Genomic DNA, 26,556 nt, shown 5'->3' with positions numbered 1-26,556 from the left:
CATTCCATTCTCCAAGGGATCTTCCTGCTCCAGGGATTGAACCCATGTCTCCTGCATTGCAAGCAGATTCTTTACCATCTGAGCCACCAGGGAAGCCCTTTTAGATGCCAGCAATATATATCTTCTTGTTTCCTGTATAGATACGCCTTAGTATTTTCTTTTCTAGTTAAATAAAACAGTGATTTGGGCATGGGAGTTAGGACCCTTTCATCTGAAGGCAAGCTCTGTGATGGACTGGCTTGAAATGGAAATGAAAGTCAAAAAACAGCTACTAAAGCACTCACTCCTCTCAGAGTAGAGCCAAATGCAGACAGAAAGTATTGAATCTTTAGAAACCTAAGTCGCCAAATGAGCCCAGTTTGCAGGGTGAGACCTGTGCTGCAGACCTGGAGTGATGTCAGTGAGATTGGACTTGCTAATGCTGGTGTATCCTGGTTCTGCAGGAAATCTGCTTTGGTGTATGAAATGGAGCCACTTAGATGGGTAAGTGGATGCTTTGTATTTACTCATCATGTTGAAGCTGAAACTCCAATACTCTGGCCACCTGATGCGAAGAACTGACTCATTTGAAAAGACCCTATGCTGGGAAAGATTGAAGGCAGGTGGGAAAGGGGACGACAGAGGAAGAGATGGTTGGATGGCATCACCAACTCGACGGACATGAGTTTGAGTGGACTCTGGGAGTTGGTGATGGACAGGGAGGCCTGCTGTGCTGCAGTCCATGGGGTCGCAAAGAGTGAGGCATGACTGAGCAACTGAACTGAACTAAACTGAATATCAGTTCTGAATGGTGAGTTTGGTTCCTGCATCTACTCAGTTGCATTGACCAAGGGTTCTCCAGTCCCAGCACACATGAAAACACCAAGGAATGCTGTGATTCTGTTGCTGCTGTGGGCTGTGAACCTGCAGTCATCAGATTTGACTCATGTCCACCTGCGGTATTTGCCAGTCACTGATTCAGGCAGACCAGTCTGTTTTGGTTCTGGCAACATAAGCTTGCAGTCAGTTTCCCCAGTAGCTCTTTGACTTACCATGATGTAGGAGGCATTGATGTAGTCTGCACTTTCTCCACTCAGGGATGAAATGCCAACCCTGGATCTTTCCACTGGAAACACAGAACATTCATCAGAAACAAGTAAGCTCTTAGCACTATACTTCCTTCCCACCTCCTCAAATGGCAAAATATAGCTGCATTTTGCAAGTTCAGTGTCTTTGACTTTTTAGCTAATTTTTCTATGTATTTTGCACTCAAAGTTTTGAGTCCTTGTTAAGCTACATTATCTGACATAATTAAATGAGTATATTGCTTTTGTTCCAAGATGGAAAAATATTGTTAAATTACCTTCTATCAATATTATTTTAAAAGTTGGTTTTCCTTTTTCTTCCAAAATTCAACATAGCTTACCAGGGATGATGGAAGACATTCTGTTCTTTTCTCTGTTGCATTGCTTTAGGGCTGTAGAATAGTCACTCTGCTGTATATTTGATTGACTCAAGAGCTGAGAAAGAATGTCAAGGAAAAATATACATCATTTCGTTTAAGTCACTCAAATATTCAAACACACTCACACACACACTCTCATACTCATATTCACACACGCGACTCAACAAAGATAAGACACTGAATATGAATATATTTGACTTATTTTCCAAGAATTTCTTGAATTAAAGTTGTTTAGGGGACTCCCTGATACATTTATGTTCTATATTCTATTCCAGGAGGGATGGAAGAAGCAGGGAATGCTTGATACCTAGTTTGACTTTGAGCACTGGGACCCTTCCTCTATGCTGTGTGCTCTCCATTAAAATCTCACACTGCAGCTGGAGATAAACTGCATCATGTGTGTGCGTTTTCAGGCGGCATCAGGAGCCAGGTGGACATATATATACATGTCGTGTCCAGCTCTTTGCGACCCCATGGACTGTATGTAGCTTGCCAGGCTCCTTCTGTCCATGGGATTTTCCAGGTAAGAATACTGGAGTGGTTGCCAGTTCCTTCTCCAAGGGATCTTCCCAACCCAGGGATAAAAACCACATTTCCTGCATTGGCAGACAGATTTTTTTACCACGGAGTCACCAAGGAAGCCCTTGTATATGCATATAGTTCTTTATTCATTATTTTGGGCTTCCCTAGTGGCTTAGGCTAAAGAGTCCGCCTGCAGTGTGAGAAAGAATGGCAACCCACTCCAGGATTCTTACCTGGAGAATCCCCATGGAGAAGCCCCATGGAGGAGGAGCCTGGTGGGTTACAGTCCCTGGGGTTGCAAAGAGTCAGACATGACTTAGCGACTAAGCACAGCACATTCACTATTTTAATACTTCATCACATAAATAATCTACTTGCTATTTATCTATTCTGCAATTAGTGAATGTTTGCATTATTTTCAATGTTTCGCTATTTCAAACTTTGCAGCAATGAATAGCCCTTGTATATTTCTTAATATGCACATATGTGAGGGTTTCTATAAAGAATGTGCAGTCATTGGTGTTCAATTTTTGACAGGCTAACAGATGAAAAGTAGTATACTGTGGTTTTGATTAGCATTTTCTTAATTATAGTGCAATTGTGAATTTTAGTTATTTCTTCTTTGATGATTGCTGTTCCATATTTATATTTCATTTTCATTAATTTGCAGGGGGTTTGATGCCTTAAATGTAAATCTATAGTCTACTAAGAAAGTTGCAAATGTCTTTGTTCTCTTTAATCATATAGACACTTATAACTGAATTACTGTTTTTCCTTAAGATTTTTGTAAATTACATTTTTATTTAAGAAGTTCTTCTCTACCTTCATGTCCTCAAAATACATTTTCCAATATTTTCTTATAGTAGTTATAAAACTATTTCCATTTTAAGAATTTAATCCATCTTGAATAATTTCAGTGTTTGAGGTACAGTAGATAGGTAATTGTACTTGTTCCCACATGGAAACTGTCCTAGTATCATTTACTGATCAGTCCATCTTTCTTCACCAATTTTTAATGTCATATCTATCACATAACAATTTCCACATGCACGTGGTTTCTCTGGCTGATTTGTCTGTTTTTCAACATTACCATTCCATAAAAGGTCTTTCACATACAGTTTAAGAAATTTCTATTCCTTATTGTTCAGTATTGCTTTGAATATTTTTGGTTCTTTAATTTTCAATGTAGATTTCAAAATCAGTATCAAACACAAAAGCCTGGCATGAGGTACATTTGTGATAAATATTTATTGGATACATAGACATGCAATTTCATTTTAAGAATATTTTTCACTGGATAAATCTGAATAAATACCTTTTTTTATAGGACAGTGTACACACACACACAAAAACACAAGCACACACCCCTAAATCTCCCTAGTTAGGATGCTAACAGGAAACAGTCAAATGTCTCTCTTTTTAAATGGATTCTGTTTCATAATTGATATTTTCATTCTGATCATGAATTACCCAGTATAAGTGATATAAACTCTTTTAGGTAATTGTGTAAGGGGTAAATCATATGTAAGTGAAAATTATGTTGGAAATGGCTAATACATATGTATTTTTTAACTTAGAGAAAAGCCACCTTAGCAATATCCTGTTAATGCTTTATATTTCTTTCTTATCTGTTTCTGGAAGCTGTACTGTGCACTTTACTTCCTTGAATTCTTTCTTAACTACTCAGATAACTTTGGCTGAATAAACATGTATGTCTCCCTCTCTTCAGGTTTTAAGTTCAGGTTATAAACCTAGTCTGTCCCATACTCCTCCCAAAGCCCAAAAGATGCTGAATGAGAAGGCAAAAAGTCAGGGAATTCGTAATGACTACATCTTCTGTGTTGTAAGCTGGAGAAAAGAAAGAGAAAGAACTGCAATCTCAAGGTTTGTTAACTCTCCTGGGCTTTTCCAGGGCTTCCTGAATTCTTCTGAGATACTCCTTCAGAAATTGGCCCTGCTTCTCTAGCAACCCGGGGAAGAGGTTGGTATAGGAATAAAAACTAAGATCATGGCACTGGTCCCATTACTTCATGGCAAATAGATAGGGAAACAATGGAAACAGTAACAGACTTCATTTTCTTGGGCTCCAATATCACTGCAGATGGTAACTGAAGGCATGAAATTAAAAGATGCTTACTCCTTGGAAGAAAAGCTATGACAAATATAGACAGTATATTAAAAGGCAGAGACACCACTTTGCTGACAATGATTTGATTAGTCAAAGCTATGGTTTTTCCAGAAGTCATGTACGAATGTGAGAATTGGACCTTAAAGAAGACTGAGCGCCAAAGAAGTGATGCTTTCAAACTGTGGTGGTAGAAGAGACTTTTGAGAGTCCCTTGGGCAGCAAGGAGATCCAACCAGTCCATCCTAAAGGAAATCAGTCCTGAATATTCATTGGAAGGACTGATGCTGAAGCTGAAACTCCAACATTTTGGCCACCTGATGCGAAGAGCTGACTCATTTGAAAAGACCCTGATGCTGGGAAAGATTGAAGGTGAGAAGAGAAGGGGACGACAGAGGATGAGATGGTTGCATGGCATCACTGAGTCAATGGACATGAGTTTGAGCAAACTCTGGGAGACAGTAAAGGACAGGGAAGCCTGGCATGATACAGTCCATGGGGTTGCAAAGAGTTGGACACAACTGAGCGACTGAACAACAACAGGAATAATAGGGAACAAAACAACATAGTCTTCATTCCTCTGGAAAGCCACAACTCTTCAAATCTCCCTATCTCCACCAGCAGGTCTGATAACAACTGCTTTCTGAATTCTTTGCTCACTGGTTTCTGGAATCAGACAGCTAAGTTAAGTTGTGGGAGGCAGAATGTCGAACAAAGCACTCTCCCCTTGTGTAGCTGACTGCCTCGTGACAGGGTGGGAGGCAGAAACTGGGGTTGAAGAAGCTATTCTTGTGGGGTGGCCTATTCTAGTCCAAGGCTTCAAGTGAGACAGATCCTTCCAGGGAGCAGCACAGACAGCTGGAGCCGCAGCACTCGTGGTTAAGTGGTCTGGTTTTCTCAAAGTGACAAGAGCACTTACACCGTCTGTGCTAGAAGTTCTGCCTGTTCATCCTGTTCTGCCCTGTGCCCTGTTTCCTGGACCACGCCTGCATTTCTAGGGTTTCTGGGAACTTTCCCTCTTGTGACTCTAAGGTTCTCCTTGAAATTGACCAAGTGGCTTTGTGGCCGGTTGTAAAGAACACAGTGTAGCCACTGGGCCAACAGAGCACCCAGCCTGTCCATGTGGCCTTGTCCACTCAAATGAGGAGATGCGGGAACATGCCAACCCATGGTGACACCCAAGAGAGGGACTTTGAAGAGAACTCACCTTGAATTGCTTCTCTAGCTTTGTTTTGCCCGTTGGTCCAGGAATGAGGAGCCCGTTAACATAGGCATGGATGTGGCTGTCCGGGACCTCAGTTTCTTTACTGAGTATGGCCTCGACCAGTGCATCATGAATGAAGACATACTGTTCCTGGCAAAACAATGACAAACAGGAACATCACTACAGGCTCTCCCTATACGTGAAAAGTTCTTGGAAGTGTTAGTCGTTCAGTTGTGTTTGACTCTTTGCAACCCCATGGACTGTAGACCACCAGCCTTCGCTGTCCATGGGATTTTCCAAGCAAGAATGCTGGAGTGGGTAGCCATTCCCTTCTCCAAGAGATCTTCCTGACCCAGGGATCGAGCCCAATCTCCTGCACTGCAGGCAGATTCTTTACCATCTGAGCAAGCAAGTGTCTCGGTACAGAAGTAGTATTTTCCAGGAACTTCCCTGGTGTTCCAGAACCACTGGGGTCTGCACTCCCAATGCAGGGGGCCTGGGTTCAATCCTTCATCAGGGAACTAGATCCCACATGTGGCAACTAAGAGTGTGAGTGCCGTAACTGAAGATCCCCCGTGCCACAATTAAAACCCAGTGCACACAAAACAAATTAAATTTTTTTTCTTTTGAAAGTAGTATCTTTCATTGATAGACAAAGAGTTTTACAAAATGGAAGGGAGAACTCACAGAGGTTGCTTACCAGTCCTGGCAGGAAGTCAGATGGAGGAAAAGGAGTAAAACAGAAAGAACTGTTTCCACTCTCATCTCTTTATTTCATGTACACTGACATTTAGAGAAGGAGACCACTGGAAGATTCTTGGAGGCAAAGCAATGTCCTCTCTGGCCATCCTTCATACCTGAGACCCTCTTCCACATTTTGCACTGACTTCTCTACTTCTGATGGGTCTTTCCCTTCTGTCCATTCCAGTTCTCCTTTTAGCTGGTCAAATGTAATTCAGCACAATTATCTATACGTTTTTAATAGTTATCTTCTATTTCATGGATGGGCCTCTTCCCTGGTCTTATCTAACTAGAATGTCATCTCCTTGATGGATTGAAGTTTGATTTCAAAGCCATTCAGTCATAGGTTTCTTATTGTTTTCAAGCTGCCATCCATAGCATTCAATTTAAATCTGTTTTTATTTAGAAATAGTGAAAATAAAATACAGGCATGGAGACTTTGTCCTGTGTCACATACGGGCAAATGAAATGGGCTTAAAAAAGAATTTAATTTGAGCATGCGTGTGTGCTAAGTTGCTTCTGTCATATCCAACTCTTTGCAACCCTACAGACTATAGCCCGCCTGGCTCCTCTGTCCATGGGATTCTCCAAGCAAAAATACCAGAGTGAGTTGCTATTTCCTCCTCCAGGGGATCTTCCCGACCCAGGGATCAAACCTGACTCTTTTATGTCTCCTGCATTAAAGCCCCAATTTGAGCATAATTCATACTATTTAAATAGGAGAATGAATCTATTTGCTCACTACACACAGGAAAAGCTTGAGGAGTCTGGTGGAGATGAGTGTTGACTGATCCACTTACTCTTTTTCTGAATCTTTTCTGTGAGCAGTGCCATTTTAAAGATATTCCCCATTTGTTATGCGATAGACAGAATTTAGCTGGTCTATCAATGACACATATGCAATAACCTGATGTTAGAGGTTGAATTGTGTCCCTCCCCAAACAGATATGCTGAAACCCTAACCTCCTGGTACCTCAGAATGTGACTTATTTGTACACAGAGATGATGCAGATGTCATTAGTTAAATGAAGTAGGGCTGACATTCTTATAAGAAAGGGGAAATCTGGGCACAGACACAGGGGGAAGACAGCCGTGTGAAGATACAGGCAGAGACTGGAGTTAGGCTGCTAAATCCAGGGAAATATGAGACTATCAGAAACTTGAAGAGACAAGGAAGGATCCTTCTTTAGAGGATGTGGAGGGAGCATGGCTCTGCTCCCCACACCTTGATTTTGGACTTCTATCCTCCAGAACTAGGAGATGATACATTTCTGTTGTTTTAAGCCACCCAGTTCATAGCACTTTATCAAGGGGTGCCCCATGAGACTAACGAATCTGGTAATACAAACTCTGGTCTATCCAGCATTTAGGGACATTTCCAATCCTTAGGTAAATTAAATTATCCTTCTTATCATACCTCAGTTTGCACCAAGTAATTTCTTTGTGAACGAATGTGTTTTAAAAAGCCAAATACGTTGACGGTTCCTTCATGTTGAATTTGCTGCAGCATACTGTCTAGCACGATGTACGTGCCCGTTCTTCCAACTCCAGCACTGAGGAGCACACAAAGAGAGAGCTAGCTCAATGTTAAGGATAAAGTATATTTGACGATAGGGCACAACTGGCTGTCTCGTAAATTAATTTCCTTTTCCAAGCCACTTAGTAGGTAATTTAGCAGTCCAAAAGTAAGCAGCTTAAGAGTTAAGCAGAATGCTTCAAATAACAAAGTTTCCTCTTTTCTTTTTTGCCGACAGGTCAAACTCTAAAGCAATTTGATCATTTCTGTTGGAGACTTTTTGTGTTCAATAATCACAGTTATTATTCAGTTTATATGATACAATGAAAATATTATGTATCAGAGCCTAGCAAATAGACATTTAATTTGAGAAAAATGAAAACATCAGCTTCTCCAAACTCTGAAAAGACAAGGTCTCCAGGTCGGCACTGCCAGGTAAACAGGTTTGTAAAGGTTTCCGCATTAATGGGAAGAAAGAGTTTGTGAAGGCTTTCAGCTGAAAATATCATTTCCCTGAGATGGTGAGGAATAAAGCATAACTTCAGTCATTTCTAAAGGGCCATTATCTATCGACTTCTTCAAAGCCTCTAGCAGAGGGACAGAATTCAGAGACACGGATTCCTTTCAAACACTCTGAAGAGCAGGAAGTACTACAGTGAAGAATTAGCAGCTGCTCTCAAAATGCTCTGGGCCTCCTCCATTCACCAGGAAACAATCTCTGACCTTCAGAGCTATTTTTCTTGCATCTTCCTGTTTCCCTCAACTTCCAGGCTCAGATAAAAAATCTTAAGATAGATCTCTCAAACTTTGTCTGAGCCTAACTCCTGAGACAGGTAATTAGAATGTGTGAGATACACTGCATATCAAAGGAAAACACTTGTTTCTGTAAAAATACAGATGCTGTTTTGACAAAAGTACTCCATGTAGAAGTGAATTAGATTTTTGTGGTTAGCACTCATTAAACATTAACTGCTATTTTTGCTTTAATTGAAAGGTATTAAATTAGATCCTCTAACACATTTTTCTCTTTCTTTGAAATTGCATTATTTCTATTAATCCATCCTGTCTTGGAAGTACCTGGGCTTTCAATAGGATGTATTAGAAAAAATTCAGGAATATAAGAAAGAGTTTTGACCCCAAACTGTTTAAAAACAAATTAAAAGTATTTTGCTGAATTCCTCACATTTTGTGGGCTTTGATTTTTCTAATATAAACCTGACTTATGAAGTCTACAATAGACTATTAACTCCTAGGAACATGGGCTGCATCTCAAGGATTTTTACCTCACATTATATTGTAATAAATGTTTGTTTAATTACAAGACATTGTTCTGCCTGCTTCACACCTTTCATAAGTTGAAAGCCAATTAAATAATCAAATAGAATAATATACATCATAGAAATAACTGGTGCTTTGAAATATTCAGGAATCCAATTCTGAATCTGGCATACTCGCTTCCTAGGGACTTCATGCCCCTCCCTTTGTGAAATCATTTCCATTTTGGCAAAACCTTTGTTCCACTGAATCCCTTTTTATTAGCATAAGCAATTCTATTGGTTTACAACCCGGCGCTGAAACTCACCTGCAGTGGACAACAACAGGCCCTACTGCGTGGCGCTTGGCATGCGAGGCCTTTCTCACAAAGGTTAGCACTGGCAGGGAGTACTCAGGCACCCCCATGTCAGGCCACTGAGTGTAGTGGTACTGGGTAACCACGCGCCCACTGGGTCTTCCTTTTTGGGAACCCTAAAAGAGACCAGACAGCTAATCAGCTAATTACAGGAACACACACAAATGGGGTCCTTAAACATCAACTTAGGATTCAGAGCTTGATGCTGGTGGTTCATAACAAAGCCAAAAAAGTACATTGTCATTTGTGATGGTTAATTTCATATATCAACTTGGTTAGGCTATGGTGGTCAGTAGCTTGGTCAAACCAGTCACACCAAATGTTACCATCAAGGTATTTTTTAAGATATGATTGACATCTAAATCAGTAAGACTTCCAGTAAAGTGGATGAGGCTCCATAATATCAGTTGAAGAACTCAAGAGCAAAGACTGAGGTTTCCTGAAAAAGAAGGTATTCTCAAGACTACAAAGTAGAAATCTTGCCTGAATTTCTAGCTTGGAATCAACTCTTAAAAAAAAACAAACCTCTCTCTCTAAATATATATATATATATATATATATATATATATTTATAACATATAATATTATATATTATATATATATACATATATATATATATATATATATATATATATAAAACTTGCTCTTTTTCTTCTCCTCCGCCTTTTCAATTTCCACTATTTTAGTTGGATGTGCAGTTATCATATGGTACAAGGACTTTTGTTCATGTATCACTGCAACTATCGGCACTACAAAGAATATGGTGCCAAAGCCACATCTGGGACTAAGAGGTTTGGAAGAAATCTTTGGGGTTGAGCTGTAGCTGTGATAAGAACAGTTCTTTTCTTTTTTGACTCTGCTGGGTCTTCTTGGTGGTGCACGGGCTTCTCTTTGAGGTGGCTTCTCTTGGGGAGCATGCACCCTTGGCTCATGGGCTCAGCAGCTGCAGTTGCATGAGCTTAGTTGCCTCACAACATGTAGGATCTCAGTTCCCTGGCCAGGGTCCTTACCACATCTGTTGTATCAGAAGATGGATTCTTAACTACTGGACCACCAGGGAAGTCCCAGTTAAGAACTCTCAGAGCCTTTACTTACATGTATTTTCACTCTGTTTTGGTTATACCACTTGTTCCCTTTAAAAAGGACTGAGATGTATGATTCAATTGATGGTATCCCTCATGTGTAGACTCACCTTTTTGATCTTTGTGTTTCTTAGAGTAAAATTCCTCACAGTATAATAAGCAAGCACTTGAATACTCTTTTGAGTGACCAGAAAGTTCCCATACTCTTCACTCCCATCCACAGGCCAGTACTGGTCACACTTTCTCTGTGAAAGAGAAAGTAAAAATGCTATTTTCATATTTCAAATGCTTAGTGTAAGTCACCCCTGAAGTCAGTAAAGATCTGATACCATGACACTCTTATTCTTCTAAACCATTTCTTTCCTTTCTCAGTGACTGCAAGTTAGTTGTAGAGAAGAGAAGGGAGAGAGCTATGAGGCTGAAAGACCTGAGATGATGGATCCAAACTCCTCCTTCTTTAGGATGAGAAAAGTGAGACCAGATGTCCTGAGTCACTGTGAAGCCAGGACTAGAATCCAGCTCCTGTGAATTAAAATCTACTTCACTCTGCATAGCTTTTCAATGAACCTCATTTGTTTTTTCTCATGGAATGAAGAATGCATTTAAATAACCCATAGCTTAATATATAGTGAAGATTTTGACCTCTTTTCCCCTTTATTTATTTATTCATTTTAAATGTATTTATTCTTCATTGGAGGATAACGGTTTTAAAATATTTTGTTGCTTTCTGCCATGCATCAATGTGAATCAGCCATAGGCATACACATGTCCCCCTCTCTTTTGAACCTCCCTCCCACCTTCCACCGCATCCCACTCTCCTAGGTAATCACAGAGCACCCAGTTGAGCTTCCTGCATCATACAGCAAATTCCCACTGGCTGTCAATTTTACATATGGTAATGTAGATGTTTCAGTGCTACCATTTCTCTTTAGCTCTTTTATCTACTAGAAAGAAATCCTGATAAGCTTTCCTAACTTTTGCTGCTTCCTAATGCTGAATCTATCACAAGCACCTTAAAGCACTTCCAATCACTATCTTGGGGAAGGCATAAGAGATAACCTACATACCCTTCCTTTCTCCACAAGGTTCGTTATCATGACAATAACTTCCACATTATGCTCCCATATCATTCTCCAGAAGTCTTCAGCGGTGGATTTCAGTGGGCCTTGGGCAGCAATGTAAGCTTTTGGTCTGTTGTAGCCCTGAAGAGACAAATGACAAATGTTTCTCACTAACACATTTGTATGCCATTTTTAACTGTTCAGTTTCTAAGATCAGCATAGTTTTGCTATCAAAGAAAACCATTAAAAAACACTTCAAAGCCAGAAAAATGTACTAGCACAGCAAAGACAATTCTTCTTTAACTATGATTGATATATATATATATATACACACACACATACATATAATCTTTGCATTGACACAACCATTGTTCTCTGCACCTCCAGTCTTGGTGCATTTAATCCAAGTCTGTTTACTGTGCTTACTATCTGGTCCTTAATTGTGCCGCTTTGAAATGTGTTTGAGGCATTAGGGCTCAGTTGTCTGTAATCAGGAAACCTTTGGTGTTTTCTCCTTATGGTAGACCTGAGCAATGCTAATCATTCACAGCTATCTTCACTTATTATTTGCTGTTGGGTTGGCCAAGTTTACAAACATTAACCCTAATCCATAATTTACATGCAAAATGGAAGAATCATTCTTGATTTGGGGATAAGCAAACTGAAGCTCAGAAGAGTTAAGTGGCTTTCCAAGCTTTCAGTTAGCCAAAGGCAGAGCTGCAATTCAGACCAGTTCCAACTCCAAAGCCCATATTCAGTCTGACGCACACACTCACAGACATGGAAGCCTGAAGTGACTGCCTACAACAAACCCACTGGATACTTTTATTTGGTGCTCACTTCTTCGAATGAGGGGGCTTCCCTGGTGGCTCAGATGGTAAAAGGGTCTGCTTGCAATGCGGGAGACCCAGGCTTGATCCCTGGGTAGGGAAGATTCCCTGGAAGAGGAAATGGCAACCCACTCCAGTACTCTTGCCTGGAAAATTCCATGGATGGAAGTGCCTCATAGGCTACAGCATGGGATCACAAAAAGTCAGAACTGACTGAGCATCTTCACTTTCACTTTCTTTCTTTGAATTAACTGGTTCTTTCTTTGAATTAACCTGAAGGCAGCTAGACTGTAAGGTCAGTGTCAGGAAAATAACCAAATTCCATTGGCATTCAACTGACCACAGGGGAACAGCAGGAAGTGAGCCAGTGGTCTACAGCCCCTGGAGATCACCAGTAAGTTTCACAAAGCTGGGTATCCTGATACATGCCCAAGGTTATAAAGGCTGGTTACTGGTTTAGTAATCATGTGTTTGCTTTTTAGCTAATTCTTCTGTGGGAACTTTGCAGTCAAAATTTATTGATCATTTGCTATCCATATAATTTTGCACTAGGAACCATGGGATGGAAATGCCAAACAAGCATTGATCCTACACCTTTTATTTAAGGAGTTACAAACTTATCAGACTACATACATCCCACCTTGAATGTACATTCTCAGACCAAATTCCCTCTCTCACCTAGGAAATAAACCAGAGCTTGAGTGCCATTCAATCTGAAAACCTTTAGCCACGGGATCTCTTACTGCTGATTTGTATTTTTTATTATCTTTCACATAATATTTGTTAAGCACTATTATATGTACACTGTTATATGTACAATACTCTGGTATAATATATTCACAATCTAAAATAATTTTCATAAAATTTTATTTTAAATATGCTTACATCAACATAATTGGCATTGATATAATCAGTCAGTTTGCCATCCTTCTCAGCAAGTTGTGTGAGTTTAACCCTACTATGATCATCTGTAATAAAAAAAGAAAATATTTCACTATATCATGAACTGCTTTTCAGCATAAAGGTCATTTACATTTACATGATCATTTATCAAATACAATTAAAACCAGTGCAAACATCATTTACTTTAGTTGGCTTTTGGAAGATACAGAACATACAGAGATGACAAAAATATAGGTAAATATAGATGACAACAAAAACCATTTCTTTCAGGAAGGTTTCCAATGTAGAAGGTGGGAATGGACATATACACAAAGAAGAATGTTTGGGTGTCAAAGGAGAAGTGCAGAGTCCTAGGGGAACACTGGTTTGGGATGAAAATAAACCTTTTCATAGAGGTTGACTCCTAAAGTTGGCATTTTAGATGGGCTTCTAAAGGTAGATACTGGGGCTGTGAACACTGAAGAGCCAGTGAAGGGGAGAGAACAAGCTAAGGAAGGATGGTAGCACACATTCTCTGAAAAGGAGGCTGACAGAGGAAAAGAACGTAGAGAAGGAAGCAGGATGGCTCCAGGGAGTTTCTGTGAGTAGTTAACAGCAGGCAGCTGTTTCAAGGGAAGACCTCAAAGAGGAACTACTGCAAAGGGAGGCAGGAGAACGACTGGCCAGGAATGAAGGGCATGGATCCTGCACTGTCAGTGAAGAGGGCATGAAGACCATGGTAACTTATACATAGGTCAGTTCAGTTCAGTTCAGTCGCTCAGTCGTGTCTGACTCTTTGTGACCCCATGAAGTGCAGCACGCCAGGCCTCCCTGTCCATCACCAATCCCGGAGATTACCCAAACTCAAGTCCATTGAGTCGGTGATGCCATCCACCATCTCATCCTCTGTCGTCCCCTTCTCCTCCCACCTTCAATCTTTCCCAGCATCAGGGTCTTTTCCAACAAGTCAGCTCTTTGCATCAGGTGACCAAAGTATTGGAGAATCAGCTTCAACATCAGTCCTTCCAATGAACACCCAGGACTGATTTCCTTTAGGATGGACTGGCTGGATCTACTTGCAGTCCAAGGGACTCTCAAGAGTCTTCTCCAACACCACAGTTCAAAAGCATCAATTCTTCAGCACTCAGCTTTCTTTATAGTCCAACTCTCACATCCATAAATGACTACTGGAAAAACCATGGCCTTGACTAGACAGACCTTTGTTGGCAAAGTAATGTCTCTGCTTTTTAATATGCTGTCTAGGTTGGTCATAACTTTCCTCCCAAGGAGTAAGCATCTTTTAATTTCATGGCTACAATCACCATCTGTAGTGATTTTGGAGCCCCCCAAAAATAAAGTCAGCCATTGTTTCCACTGTTTCCCCATCTATTTGCCATGAAGAGATGGGACCAGATGCCATGATCTTAGTTTTCTGAATGTTGAGCTTTAAGCCAACTTTTTCACTCTCCCCTTTCACTTCATCAAGAGGCTCTTTAGTTCTTCTTCACTTTCTGCCATAAGGGTGGTGTCATCTGCATATCTGAGGTTATTGATATTTCTTCTGGCAATCTTGATTCCAGCTTGTGCTTCATCCAGCCCAGCGTTTCTCATAGTTATACATAGTGCACGGTCATAATTAAATGTGTTGAAATGAGGAGTTCTGGAATAACTTCAGTTCTACAGAGAAACTATATTTGGAGGAACTGCTTAATAAGAAAGGAAAGCATCACTAGAAGGACACTTGATGGTTTCTCTGGGAAGACTAGTTTTTTCAAGGATGAAGAAATGAATACAGACCAAACGAGATATTCTGGAATAGTAATACTTTGGTGATATTGGCAGCTCACAAAAATGCAGGAAATGTACACAAAAATAGATGTATGGCCATGGAAAGATGGTTTCAATGCCAGGCTGACCTATTTTCGTATTTTGGTGCTGAAGGGTCTTACTGGGTAAACTTTCTGGGTTTTTTCTTCATCTGTAAAGTAGAAATGTTATTACCTATCTTGCCAGGTTCTTTCAGGGATGAAATGAAATAACAGGTTTATTCGTTTAATTCACTTAAAATATTTTTAAAATTAATTTTTATTGGAGTATGATTTACTGGAGTTGATTTACAGTGTTTTGCTAGTTTCTGCTATATAGCAAAGTGAGTCAGTTGAAATAACAGATTTATAGTGCCAGGCATATAGTAGGTGTTCAACAAATGTTAATCTCCATCCCCTTCTTAATTACTGGTAGGGATTTTCTATTTGGGCTTTCCTGGGGCTCAGTGGTAAAGAATCTGCCTGCAGTGAAGAAGCCATGGATTCTATCCCTGGGTTGAGAAGATCCCCCAGAGGAGGGCATGGCAACCCACTCCAGTATTCTTGCCTGGAGAATTCCATAGACAGAAGAGCCTAGTGGACGACAGTCCATAGGATCACAAAGCATCGGACACAACCGAAGCGAATTAGCACGCACCCGTGCATTTTCTATTTAGCTTGTAGAGAAACTGGTCTAACAACCACTTCACACTAAGAAGCAATTGAATACAACTGAGCTTTTACATGTAGTAAGACAGTTGCTTCCACTGAGGAGGCCAAACATGAAGCAGAATCTTCTATCAAAATTTAAAAATTGGTGTAAACCTTGTAGGGAAAAAAACCAGCATCTATGCAAACTACTTAGCAGTGTGATCATAAAAGTTTCCATTCCAGAAACTAGAATGGAACCAGAATTTAAACAACCATGCTGTAATACCATGTTCACACAGATCTGGGAAGACTTACTGAATATATAAGAAAGGAAGTAAGTTGAAGTTTTGGGGAAGAATGAAGATGGATTTCAAGAGATGAGGGGGATATAAAGGAAAATAAAAGGGAACAGATGTAAACAAGACATGCTGTAAAAAGATGGAAGAAACATGATAATTTCATAGGAAAATAAATAGGTACACTTGCCCTAAAGAAAAGAGCCAGATAGCTATTCATGGAAGAGAAAAAGACAAGAAAAGGAGAGAAGAAATAAAAAGAAAGAATCCAACTAACATTTTATCAGCCCCCAGGGAGAATGGCAAGAGAGGAACAGAAGTGGTAGGAAAAAAAAAAAAAAAGTCTAAAGAAAATCCCAAAAAAAAAAAAAATAAATAAAATAAAATAAAATAAAAAAAAAGAAAATCCCTTTCGGTTAGTAAATTCACATAAAGTAGGGGGATCTCAAGTGAAAATAGAACTATGGAATACAAATAATGACAGAAACTATAAGAACAAATTTACAGGCTATGAGGTCTGAAGAAAGGACTGGATTAAAACATGAGTTTATTTTGTTCAAAAGAAACAGATGTCATTAATTGCAAAATGTATTTAAGCTGGAGTAGTTAAACAATATGTATTGTCTAACACAAGTCTCATCTCCTGATACAAAGGTCCTGAAGCAGCTTCACCGAGATTCGCTGTCAGAGAACTTCAGGACACTGAATTAAAAGCACTGCAATGATAAGGTCAGAGTTGAGTGAAGGATATACTTACAGGCAACAATATTTATGTATCGGTTCTTGTGCTTATTGTCGGGGTGATTGGAGCTGTCTGCTGTGATACCTAAATCAACAGTACAGCTCTGTACCTCCTGTAAAGAAATTGCATGGGTAACATTTTAACATACATCCTTTCAAACAAAGTGCCTTAAAATACATTAAGGAAGACAACAAACAAAATAATCTATCAAAAAATTCTTTACATGTTACATCAACTATTTCTTGGCTATAAGAAAATGCAGCGAAATAATGCCTTACCTGGTAAAACTCTTTCAGTGTCTAATGAGGGAATGAATGCCAAAAAAGTAAAGAAATCAAATTCCACAGCACACGACAAATGAGAAAAAAAAGTGTTCATATTAGGTTTACAATGGAAAACCATGATCATGCAATAAATACATTTGTCAAATACTAACACAACAGAATGTCTCAAACAGTTGCATGCAAATCAAAATTTCTAACAGTTTGGAACCTTAAAATCATGTAAAAGAAAAAAATAACACTTTTAAAAGGGGACAGTGGTATAATAATATGATGAATTTTTAAAATGTTGATGAGAAAAACCACATATTTGATGACACATTTTGACATATGAGTCAGATTTGCTAATATTCATATATAATTGTATTTGATCATGATAGAATTAATTGAAACTGAATTAGTGATACTTTTTTGTTGTTGATTTTGAGTAATTTTAAGACTAAACAGTGTCCTTAATTAGGTGGTTTGTAACAGATTTAGAGTTGTCAACACATTAGACATCTCCTAAAGTTTTTTATCATATATATTATGTCTTTTGAAATAAAATTTAAATAGTATAACTTTCTACATACTTAATTAGCAGACTTCTTATTAATTAAAATAAAACCTCAATGAATCGAGAAAAATTATTCCTGCCATTTCACTTTTAAAAAGAATTAAAATCCTTCTCAGGGATGCTTCTATCTAAATATATTACCTTGGAATTTTCAATTATTTAGTACATATTAAGATAATAACATGAAAGCCCTATAATTTTTGAGAAAATATACAATCTAAATATAAGTCTGATTCATTGGCAAAATGACTCAGCCCTTTACTAAGCAAGCATTCCAAGGCCTCTTTTGCAGCAAGTCATTCTGATTCTAGATTTAAAAACAATTTAATATATGACCCACTTAAAAGTTACAGAATTATTAATTATTAAGCTAATTATTAAGTTAATAAGAAGCTTTCTTCAATCAGTGAGTTAAGAGCAATGGAGTTAAGAATACACTTTTTGAGTAAAAGTGTGAGGTTATTTTATTAATTTAATCATTATGAACTATTTAATACTATTTAAAATGATTTATGATTTTATAGTTATGAAACCTGTATCTGCTTTTGTATATATGCTATCAGAAACTTTTACAATAAATTCTCTATTTTCCCTTACAGTTTTTAACATCTGGAAAGTTAGACCCATCCTTAACATATTCTCCTTTTTGCAACTAGAATTTTGTTTGATCAATGCCTGATAGTTTCTGTAAGCTCATACTGTACCACCTAGTAACCTCTATTATGAGAGGAAAAAATAATCTGATGTTTTAAAAATATAATTCTTCATATTATTCCATTTTATTTAGTAGTCACCTAATAGTACTTTCTTATTCAATATAGCTAAGACTTAGATTTCTTTTAAGATTAAATTAGCTGGCTTCTACTATTTTTAATTTAGTGAAAACATATATTTCATTTATCTTTCCTCTGGTTTTTTTAAAGCTTTCTAATCTCTGGCATTTTCCTTCCATAATTATGTTCTTGGAGATCTGATTCATGGGAAGAAGTTGCGGGGTGTACTAGGAACTGTGGTATAGCCTCTGATCAGGGTCAGAGCTCTAAGGGCTTCAAAGAGGGAAGTCGATTGAGTACTTGGAGAGGCTGCAGTTGGGCTGGGGATCCCCTGGTTTCTAGAATGTAAAGGACAGAAGTGTTAGATTTCAATCCCAGCCCTGCTATTTGCTTGAATGCAAATTTGTGACTCCTTGCGACCCCATGGACTGCAGCCTGCTAGTCTCCTTTGTCCATGGGATTTCCCAGGCAAGAATACTGGAATGGATTGCCATTTCTTTCTCTAGGGTATCTTCCTAACCCACGGATAGAACCTGTATTTTCTGCATCTCCTTTTTTTTGGCCTTTTCATATTATTCATGGGGTTCTCAAGGCAAAAAGATAGGACACTGAAAGATGAACTTCCCAGGTCAGTAGTCGCCCAATATACTACTGGAGATCAGTGGAGAAGTAACTCCAGAAAGAATGAAGGGATGGAGCCAAAGCAAAACAACACCCAGTTGTGGATATGACTGATGATGGAAGCAAGGTCTGATGCTGTAAAGAGCAACACTGCATAGGAACCTGGAATGTTAGGTCCATGAATCAGGACATATTGGAAGTGGTCAAACAGGAGACGGCAAGAGTGAACGTCAACATTCTAGGAATCAGTGAAGTAAAATGGACTAGAATGGGTGAATTTAACTCAGATGACCATTGTATCTACTATTTGAGCAAGAATCCCTTAGAAGAAAGGCAGTAGCCATCATAGTCAACGAAAGAGTCCGAAATGCAGTACTTGGATGCAATCTCAAAAACAACAGAATGATCTCTGTTTGTTTCCAAGGCAAACCATTCAATATTATGGTAATCCAAGTCTATGCCCCAACCAGTAATGCTGAAGAAGCTCAATGGTTCTACGAAGACCTACAAAACCTTTTAGAACTAACACCCAAAAAAGATGTCCCTTTCATAATAGGGGACTGGAATGCAAAAAGTAGGAAGTCAAGAAACACCTGGAGTAACAGGCAAATTTGGCCTTGGAGTACAGAATGAAGCGGGGCAAAGGCTAATAGAGTTTTGCCAAGAGAACACACTGGTCATAGCAAACACCCTCTTCCAAAAACACAAGAGAAGACTCTACACATGGACATCACCAGATGGCCAATACCGAAATCAAATTTTTTATATTCTTTGCAGCCAAAAATGGAGAAGCTGCATACAATCAGCAAAAACAAGACAGGGAGCTGACTGTGGCTCAGATCATGAACTCCTTATTGCCAAATTCAGACTTAAATTGAAGAAATTAGGAAAAACCACTAGACCATTCAGGTATGACCTAAATCAAATCCCTTATGAATATACAGTGGAAGTAAGAAATAGATTTGAGGGACTAGATCTGATAGAGTGCCTGATGAACTACGGACAGAGGTTCCTGACATTGTACAGGAGACAGTGATCAAGACCATTCCCAAGAAAAAGAAGTGCAAAAAGGCAAAATGGCTGTCTGAGCAGGACTTATAAATAGCTGTGCAAAGAAGAGAAGTGAAAAGCAAAGGAGAAAAGGAAAGCTATAAGCATCTGAATGTAGAGTTTCAAAGAATAGCAAGGAGAGATAAGAAAGCCTTCCTCAATGATCAGTGCAAAGAAATGGAGGAAAACAATAGAATGGGAAAGACTAGAGATCTCTTCAAGAAAATTAGAGATACCAAGGGAACATTTCATGCAAAGATGGGCTCAATAAGGACAGAAATGGTATGGACCTAACAGAAGCAGAAGATATTAAGAAGAGGTGGCAAAAATACACAGAAGAACTGTACAAAAAAGATCTTCATAACCCAGATAATCACTATGGTGTGATCACTCACCTAGAGCCTCTGGAGCATCCTGGAATGCGAAGTCAAGTGGGCTTAGGAAGTATCACTATGAACAAAGCTAGTGGATGTGATGGAACTCCAGTTGAGCTATTTCAAATCCTGAAAGATGATGCTGTGAAAGTGCTGCACTCAATATGCCAGCAAATTTGGAAAACTCAGCAGTGGCCACAGGACTGGAAAAGGTCAGTTTTCATTCCAATCCCTAAGAAAGGTAATGCCAAAGAATGTTCAAACTACTGCACAATTGCACTCATCTCACATGCTAGTACGGAGAAGGCAATGGCACCCCACTCCAGTCCTCTTGCCTGGAGAATCCCATGGATGGAGCAGCCTGGTGGGCTGCAGTCTATGGGGTCGCAAAGAGTCGGACACGACTGAGCGAATTCACTTTCACTTTTCACTTTCATACACTGGAGAAGGAAATGGCAACCCACTCCAGTGTTCTTGCCTGGAGAATCCCAGGGACGGGGGAGCCTGGTGGGCTGCCGTCTATGGGGTCGCACAGAGTCGGACACGACTGATGCAACAGCATCAGCAGCAGAACATGCTAGTAAAGAAATGCTCAAAATTCTCCAAGCCAGGCTTCAGCAATACATGAACTGTAAACTTCCAGATGTTCAAGCTGGTTTTAGAAAAGGCAGAGGAACCAGAGATCAAATTGCCAACATCTGCTGGATCATCGAAAAGCAAGAGAGTTTCAGAAAAACATCTATTTCTGCTTTATTGACAATGCCAATGCCTTTGACTGTGTGGATCACAATAAACTGTGGAAAATTATGAAAGAGATGGGAATATCAGACCACCTGACCTGCCTCTTGAGAAACCTGTACGCAGGTCAGGAAGCAACAGTTAGAACTGGACATGGAACAACAGACTGGTTTCAAATAGGAAAAGGAGTACGTTAAGGCTGTAAATTGTCACCCTGCTTATTTAACTTCTATGCAGAGTACATCATGAGAAATGCTGGGCTGGAGGAAGCACAAGCTGGAATCAAGACTGCTGGGAGAAATATCAATAACCTCAGATATGCAGATGATACCACCCTTATGGCAGAAAGTGAAGAAGAACTAAAGAGTCTCTTGATGAAAGTGAAAGAAGAGAGTGAAAAAGTTCGCTTAAAGTCTCAGAAGACTGAGATCATGGTATCTGGTCCCATCACTTCATAGCAAATAGATGGGGAAACAGTGGAAACAGTGGCTGATTTTACTTTCGGGGGCTCCAAAATCAATGCAGATGGTGACTGCAGTCATGAAATTAAAAGACGCTTACTCCTTGGAAGGAAAGTTATGACCAACCTAGACAGCATATTAAAAAGCAGAGACATTACTTTGTCAACAAAGGTCCGCCTAGTCAAGGCTATGGTTTTTCTAGTAGTCATGTATGGATGTGAGAGTTGGACTATAAAGAAAGCTGAGTGCAGAAGAATTGATGCTTTTTTTTTTTTTTTTTTTTTTTTTTAGAATTGATGCTTTTGAACTGTGGTGTTGGAGAAGACTCTTGAGAGTCCCTTGGACTGCGAGGAGATCCAACCAATCCATCCTAAAGGAGATCAGTCCTGAATATTCATTGGAAGGACTGATGCTGAAGCTGAAACTCCAATTCTTTGGCCACCTGATACGAAGAGGTAGCTCATTGAAAAGACCCTGATGCTGGGAAAGATTGAGGGCAGAAGAAGGGGACGACAGAGGATGAGATGGTTGAATGGCATCACTGACTCAATGGACATGAGTTTGAGTAAACTGTGAGAGTTGGTGATGGATAGGGAGGCCTGGTGTGCTACGGTCCATGGGGTCGCAAAAAGTTGGACAGGACTGAGCAAATGAACTGAACTTCCTGCATCTCCTGCTTGGCAGGCAGATTCTTTACCACGAGCCACCTGGGAAGACCCAGGCTGCTATGTATTAAGATAAGATACTTGAGATAGGGAGATTATACTGTATTATCCAGGTGAGCTCCAAATGCCTTCAATCCTAAATCCTCTTAAGTGTGAGGCAGATGGAGATTACACATTCATAGGTGCTAAGTTCATTCAGTTGTGTGGAACTCTTTCCAACCCTATGGATTGCAGCCCTGCAGGCTCCTCTTTCCACGGGATTCTCCATGTAAGGATACTGGCGTGGGTTGCCGTTTCCTTCTCCAGAGGATCTTCCCAACGTCTCTTAGACTGGTTCTTTACTACTAGCACCACCTGGGAAGCCCATGCTGTTTATTAGTTGTTAATTAACTTTTGTTGAAGTTGCTTTCATTAATATGAATAGAAATAAAAACAAATAACTTCCAGGTATGGGTGAAGGTTGACCGTAGATGCATCTAGTACAGTGACTGACATATAGGGAGTGCTCAGGGAAGGTAACTTCATGCTTGTGGTTATTACTGTTTACTGCTGGCTGAGGGCACCCTATTTTGAAAAATCTTCTTAACTGATAATTCAGTGGGCCATGATAAATTTGCAATAAATTTCCCTGTGCCTACCATTTAAGAGTGTTTTATAGAATACTACTAGAAAGATTTTCAGTGATTGTGAAGTTCCAATGTTTTTTTTGGAAATGCGTATTTTCTTGAGAAGATGTGACTTTACCTTGTATAATATTTATTATGCCTTGTATAATAAGCGTTTTTGCATTTACACTGTTGTAATCCTTACAAGTAGGAGTTTGTATGTGCTTTGGCAGAAAATTATGAAATTTACTAGTTTATTATAATCTATATAGTTTAGAAAATTAAAAGAAATCAGTGTTACCAATTCAGATTAAAAAAAGACTACTATAGTTCTGATTTTATGGGAATTAACTATAGTTTTGTTTTTTCCACTAGTACAACTGAATTTTAAAATGGAAAACCAATTTGCTAAATCACATATCTTAAACACATAACTGATTATGGAAATAATAATTTCACTAGAATGGAAATAGTTTCAATTCAAGAAATAGCCTATTGGTGAATTTCAAAAAATTACTATTTTCCATACTGTTTAAAAGAGACATATTAAAATCATACCTCAAATTCTTCAGTAAACCCACTACTTGCATGTAAGTCTGCAACATGCTTTGGAAAGTGCTTTATTGGAATTGATCCAACATCATCTAAGTGAATAAAAAAAAAATAAGTTGGAAAGGATAACTCAACAGAAATAAATGTGCCTCTCATTTGTGGGGATTTATAAAGAGCTTTCTTCTAAAACAACTTCAAAATTCAATTGTTCCTATAATCTCGACTGAATCTATGTTCAGAGAAACAATAAACAACAATTACCAATTTTCTCTACATTTACTATTAATCATAACCTGCATTTTAGAATTCTGGTTTGGTTAGGAATCTTTTCCTTTCATACGCTAAAGAGGAAATAATAAATTTTCAATGTTAAGTTATAAATAACACCCAATGGACTGCATCGCTTTATGGATAATTTTCTTTAACATGAGTGGGAGTTGCCTGTCAATTCTGGGGGAAAAAAATGCAGAAATAACATATTTTCAATTTTACTATGGATTTAACATAATATATAGTGTAATTTCAGTTTTATACAATTTTACAGCAGAGTCTCTCCATTAAATTGTCAGACGTTTACATTTGAAAACATTTTTTCTTTTTCTCTATAAATAATAGAAAACATTTATATGCAGACTATTCATTAAGTATACTGTCAAAAACCTTTGGGACTTTTAATCTATAAAATTTCAAGAATTCTAACTTGAAAAAATGCTATATAAACAAAGCCACTGGATCTGTTAATTAATTGTGAAGGGGCCAATTTTTTTACCTGGTTCTGTTTTTTCTCTTTTTTCCCCCCTGGAAAGGCTTTCTTAGATTATAAACATATTACTAGTTCACAGTGTGCAACTTCACAAGTGATATCTCTGACAAGGAAACATCAAACACATTTCACTAGAAACAGTTATTTACATCAACAGATGTTCAGCATCTAGGCCATTTAATATTTTTAAGCTTCAGTTACCAAGAATTTGTTGATTTAAAAAAAAATCAGAATCCATCTGTTCTCTTTCAGATAAGTGTATCTGAATACTAAAATTGAATTAGCGAATTAAGCTTAAGAAACACTAGACAAAGGTGTAATTCCATCTTCACACCTACAGAAGCATCTTGCCTGGCAGTAGCTTTTATAATTAGATAAGAAAACAGAAATAACTTGTCACATCTAAATCATTAGTCCTAAGCTCCATCAAACTCACGGATATTCCTCAGCAGAGCTAACCTCTTTCCATGAGCAAACTGATTACTTCTCATTTGCTATCATGTCTTCCAGTAATTTCTTTTACGAATTGGTCTGCAAGCAGGTGAGACTAGCTTATCTTTTTATTTTCTGATTTCACATGAATGTATGCATATGTTGGGGGTGCTCAAGAGTGCATCTTTGAGAGCTGAGCAGATGAAAGGAGATGCCCTTGATCACCATTCTTCTGAGAAATAGGACAGGGGGTGTTCTGGATTTCCTGGACATCCCAATTTTGGATTATTTTATTTATTGTTAATAATAAACTGTGTTGGACTTTAGATAATGTTAGAGTTAATTCGCTTACCCATGCTGACAGGGTATGTAGGAGAGCTATGTTTGACAGTGAAGGGAACTAAACCCAACAGATAACTGAGAGCAATTGGTCTCAAAAATTCTAAGTATGTTAATAAGAAATGGTGCTGTACTAAAAGAAATGACAGAATTTTAATATAAACTGGAAAAGCAAATAAAACAGTGGTGGTTAAAGACACAAAGTTGATAAAAGAGGTGAAAGAGCAAAACAGGTCTAACTCCTATGTCTGCTGAAAATTACAATGAAAATGCTTCTGTTTTATTTTTCTGTTTTTCAAATTGCATGAGACTTCAGAAGGTAAGATCCTGTAGAATGTGCACCTCAAGCAGTAACATATGGCGCCTCAGACAATTTAAAAAGAGACTTCTGTACAAAGACCCGGAGAGGAATGTTTCCTTCCGCTTTCCCTGGTCTCCTCGTCCTTGTCTCATCCTCTGTCCTTCTGTTCTTCCTTAAATCGCACATTTCTAGACAACTTGCTGTTGTTACCACTTTTCATTCTGAAATGTTATAAAATGTTAATTCAACAAGTGTCTGTGACCTCACTGACAATGTGAGTTCCAGAGTCAGTGAGAGTCTTAAAGTGACTCCTGTTAATTCTTGAATATTGTTAACTAGGTAAGTTCTGATAAAGCAGTTGATGGTTTCCCAGGTATTCAACAGTCTGACATTTTTACTTAAACTATTTCAGGCAACCACACTTTCTTTGTGCTCATGTTTCTCTTCTACCCTCACCATTATAGAGTTTCTTTATTTTCCCCTAACGTGTTAAGAATGCTTTTCTCACATTCACTCAGATAATCAGAAAGAAATTAAAGTTTATTCTTATTTTTGTGGTTTTTGTCCTGTCCATCCTTACTGCATTGATTTAGTCTCACTTTTGGTGTTTAGATATCCACTAAAGTAACTGAAATGACTGAAAGTCAGCATTATTCCTTATTAATATATTATTGCTATAAATATTTATGTTCTTTAACATACAACATCTGAACAACTATAAATTATTTTGTCACATCACCTGTATGGTTAAGAATGTTCAAAATTAACAAGTTAAAAACCTGAATGCCTAGATACATAATATTTTAGGCAACACAGACATTTACTAATCTACATTATAGCATTTGCAAAGTACTTCAATAAGGACAAACCTTCCAACATCATGCTTTTCATTTAACATACCAGCTACTCAGGGTCACACTTTAAGCTATTACCTGAAATTGGAAAGATAGGTGTTGGAGGTGTGGATATTACTCGAGGGGACGTACTGTCCTCTAAATAAAAATGTGCAGTCTGGAAACATTTTCTGGAAAGAAAAGAAAGAAATTTATACTACTAGCTGGAATGGACAAGAAGACAACTTCTGAGATGCTTAAAAATTGTGACAGAAATCTTCAGAATTAAAAAACATAAGTGGAAATCTATCATCTACTTTTACAAAACACAGGTATTAAAGAATTTTACAGCCTCCAAATTTATCTCAGTTTTACCTGTACCAGATGCAGAAGAGCGAGCAGGTATCAGACATGCTATAAGCAAAGGTAACACTTGAACTTGCAGCTGGTGCCAAGGAGCAGGATACCTCAATACCCTAGCTACTCTTCCACTATTGCTGTATACCAGGATGTCCTGCCACTTTGGACAGGATCAGAGTGGAAAAGATAGCCTATCCAAAGCTATTTTTCACTCAATATTTAGAGGACCATGCCGTTTAAATGAGGCTATTCAGCTGCTAGCAAAAGGCAGCAAGTAATGACCAGGTAGAAGCTTATTTCCACTATGGTAACATTTCGGTG

At 38.6% G+C, this 26,556-nt stretch overlaps 1 protein-coding gene across 3 annotated transcripts in view; it reads right to left on the bottom strand.

The window, feature by feature from the left end:
* The window catches only part of PTPRZ1 (protein tyrosine phosphatase receptor type Z1), a 192,537-nt gene that overhangs the window by 8,279 nt on the left and 157,702 nt on the right, over nt 1–26,556 (bottom strand). For 2 of the 3 annotated variants that reach the window (XM_061166387.1, XM_061166388.1), the window contains exons 14-25: nt 25,975–26,066; nt 23,214–23,299; nt 16,810–16,830; nt 16,547–16,643; nt 13,041–13,123; nt 11,332–11,466; nt 10,375–10,509; nt 9,135–9,298; nt 7,454–7,589; nt 5,299–5,445; nt 1,406–1,499; nt 1,032–1,105 (exon numbers count right to left, since the gene is read on the bottom strand). In XM_061166387.1, coding sequence (XP_061022370.1) covers nt 1,032–1,105; nt 1,406–1,499; nt 5,299–5,445; nt 7,454–7,589; nt 9,135–9,298; nt 10,375–10,509; nt 11,332–11,466; nt 13,041–13,123; nt 16,547–16,643; nt 16,810–16,830; nt 23,214–23,299; nt 25,975–26,066 — 1,264 coding nt within the window. The remainder of the gene's footprint in view (nt 1–1,031; nt 1,106–1,405; nt 1,500–5,298; nt 5,446–7,453; nt 7,590–9,134; nt 9,299–10,374; nt 10,510–11,331; nt 11,467–13,040; nt 13,124–16,546; nt 16,644–16,809; nt 16,831–23,213; nt 23,300–25,974; nt 26,067–26,556) is intronic. The other variant, XM_061166389.1, reaches the window with a different exon arrangement.

Source organism: Dama dama, chromosome 18, assembly GCF_033118175.1.
Source record: "Dama dama isolate Ldn47 chromosome 18, ASM3311817v1, whole genome shotgun sequence".
Lineage (NCBI taxonomy): Eukaryota > Metazoa > Chordata > Mammalia > Artiodactyla > Cervidae > Dama > Dama dama.
Note: the sequence above shows the minus strand (reverse complement) of the source record. Positions and strands in the feature narration are given on the sequence as shown.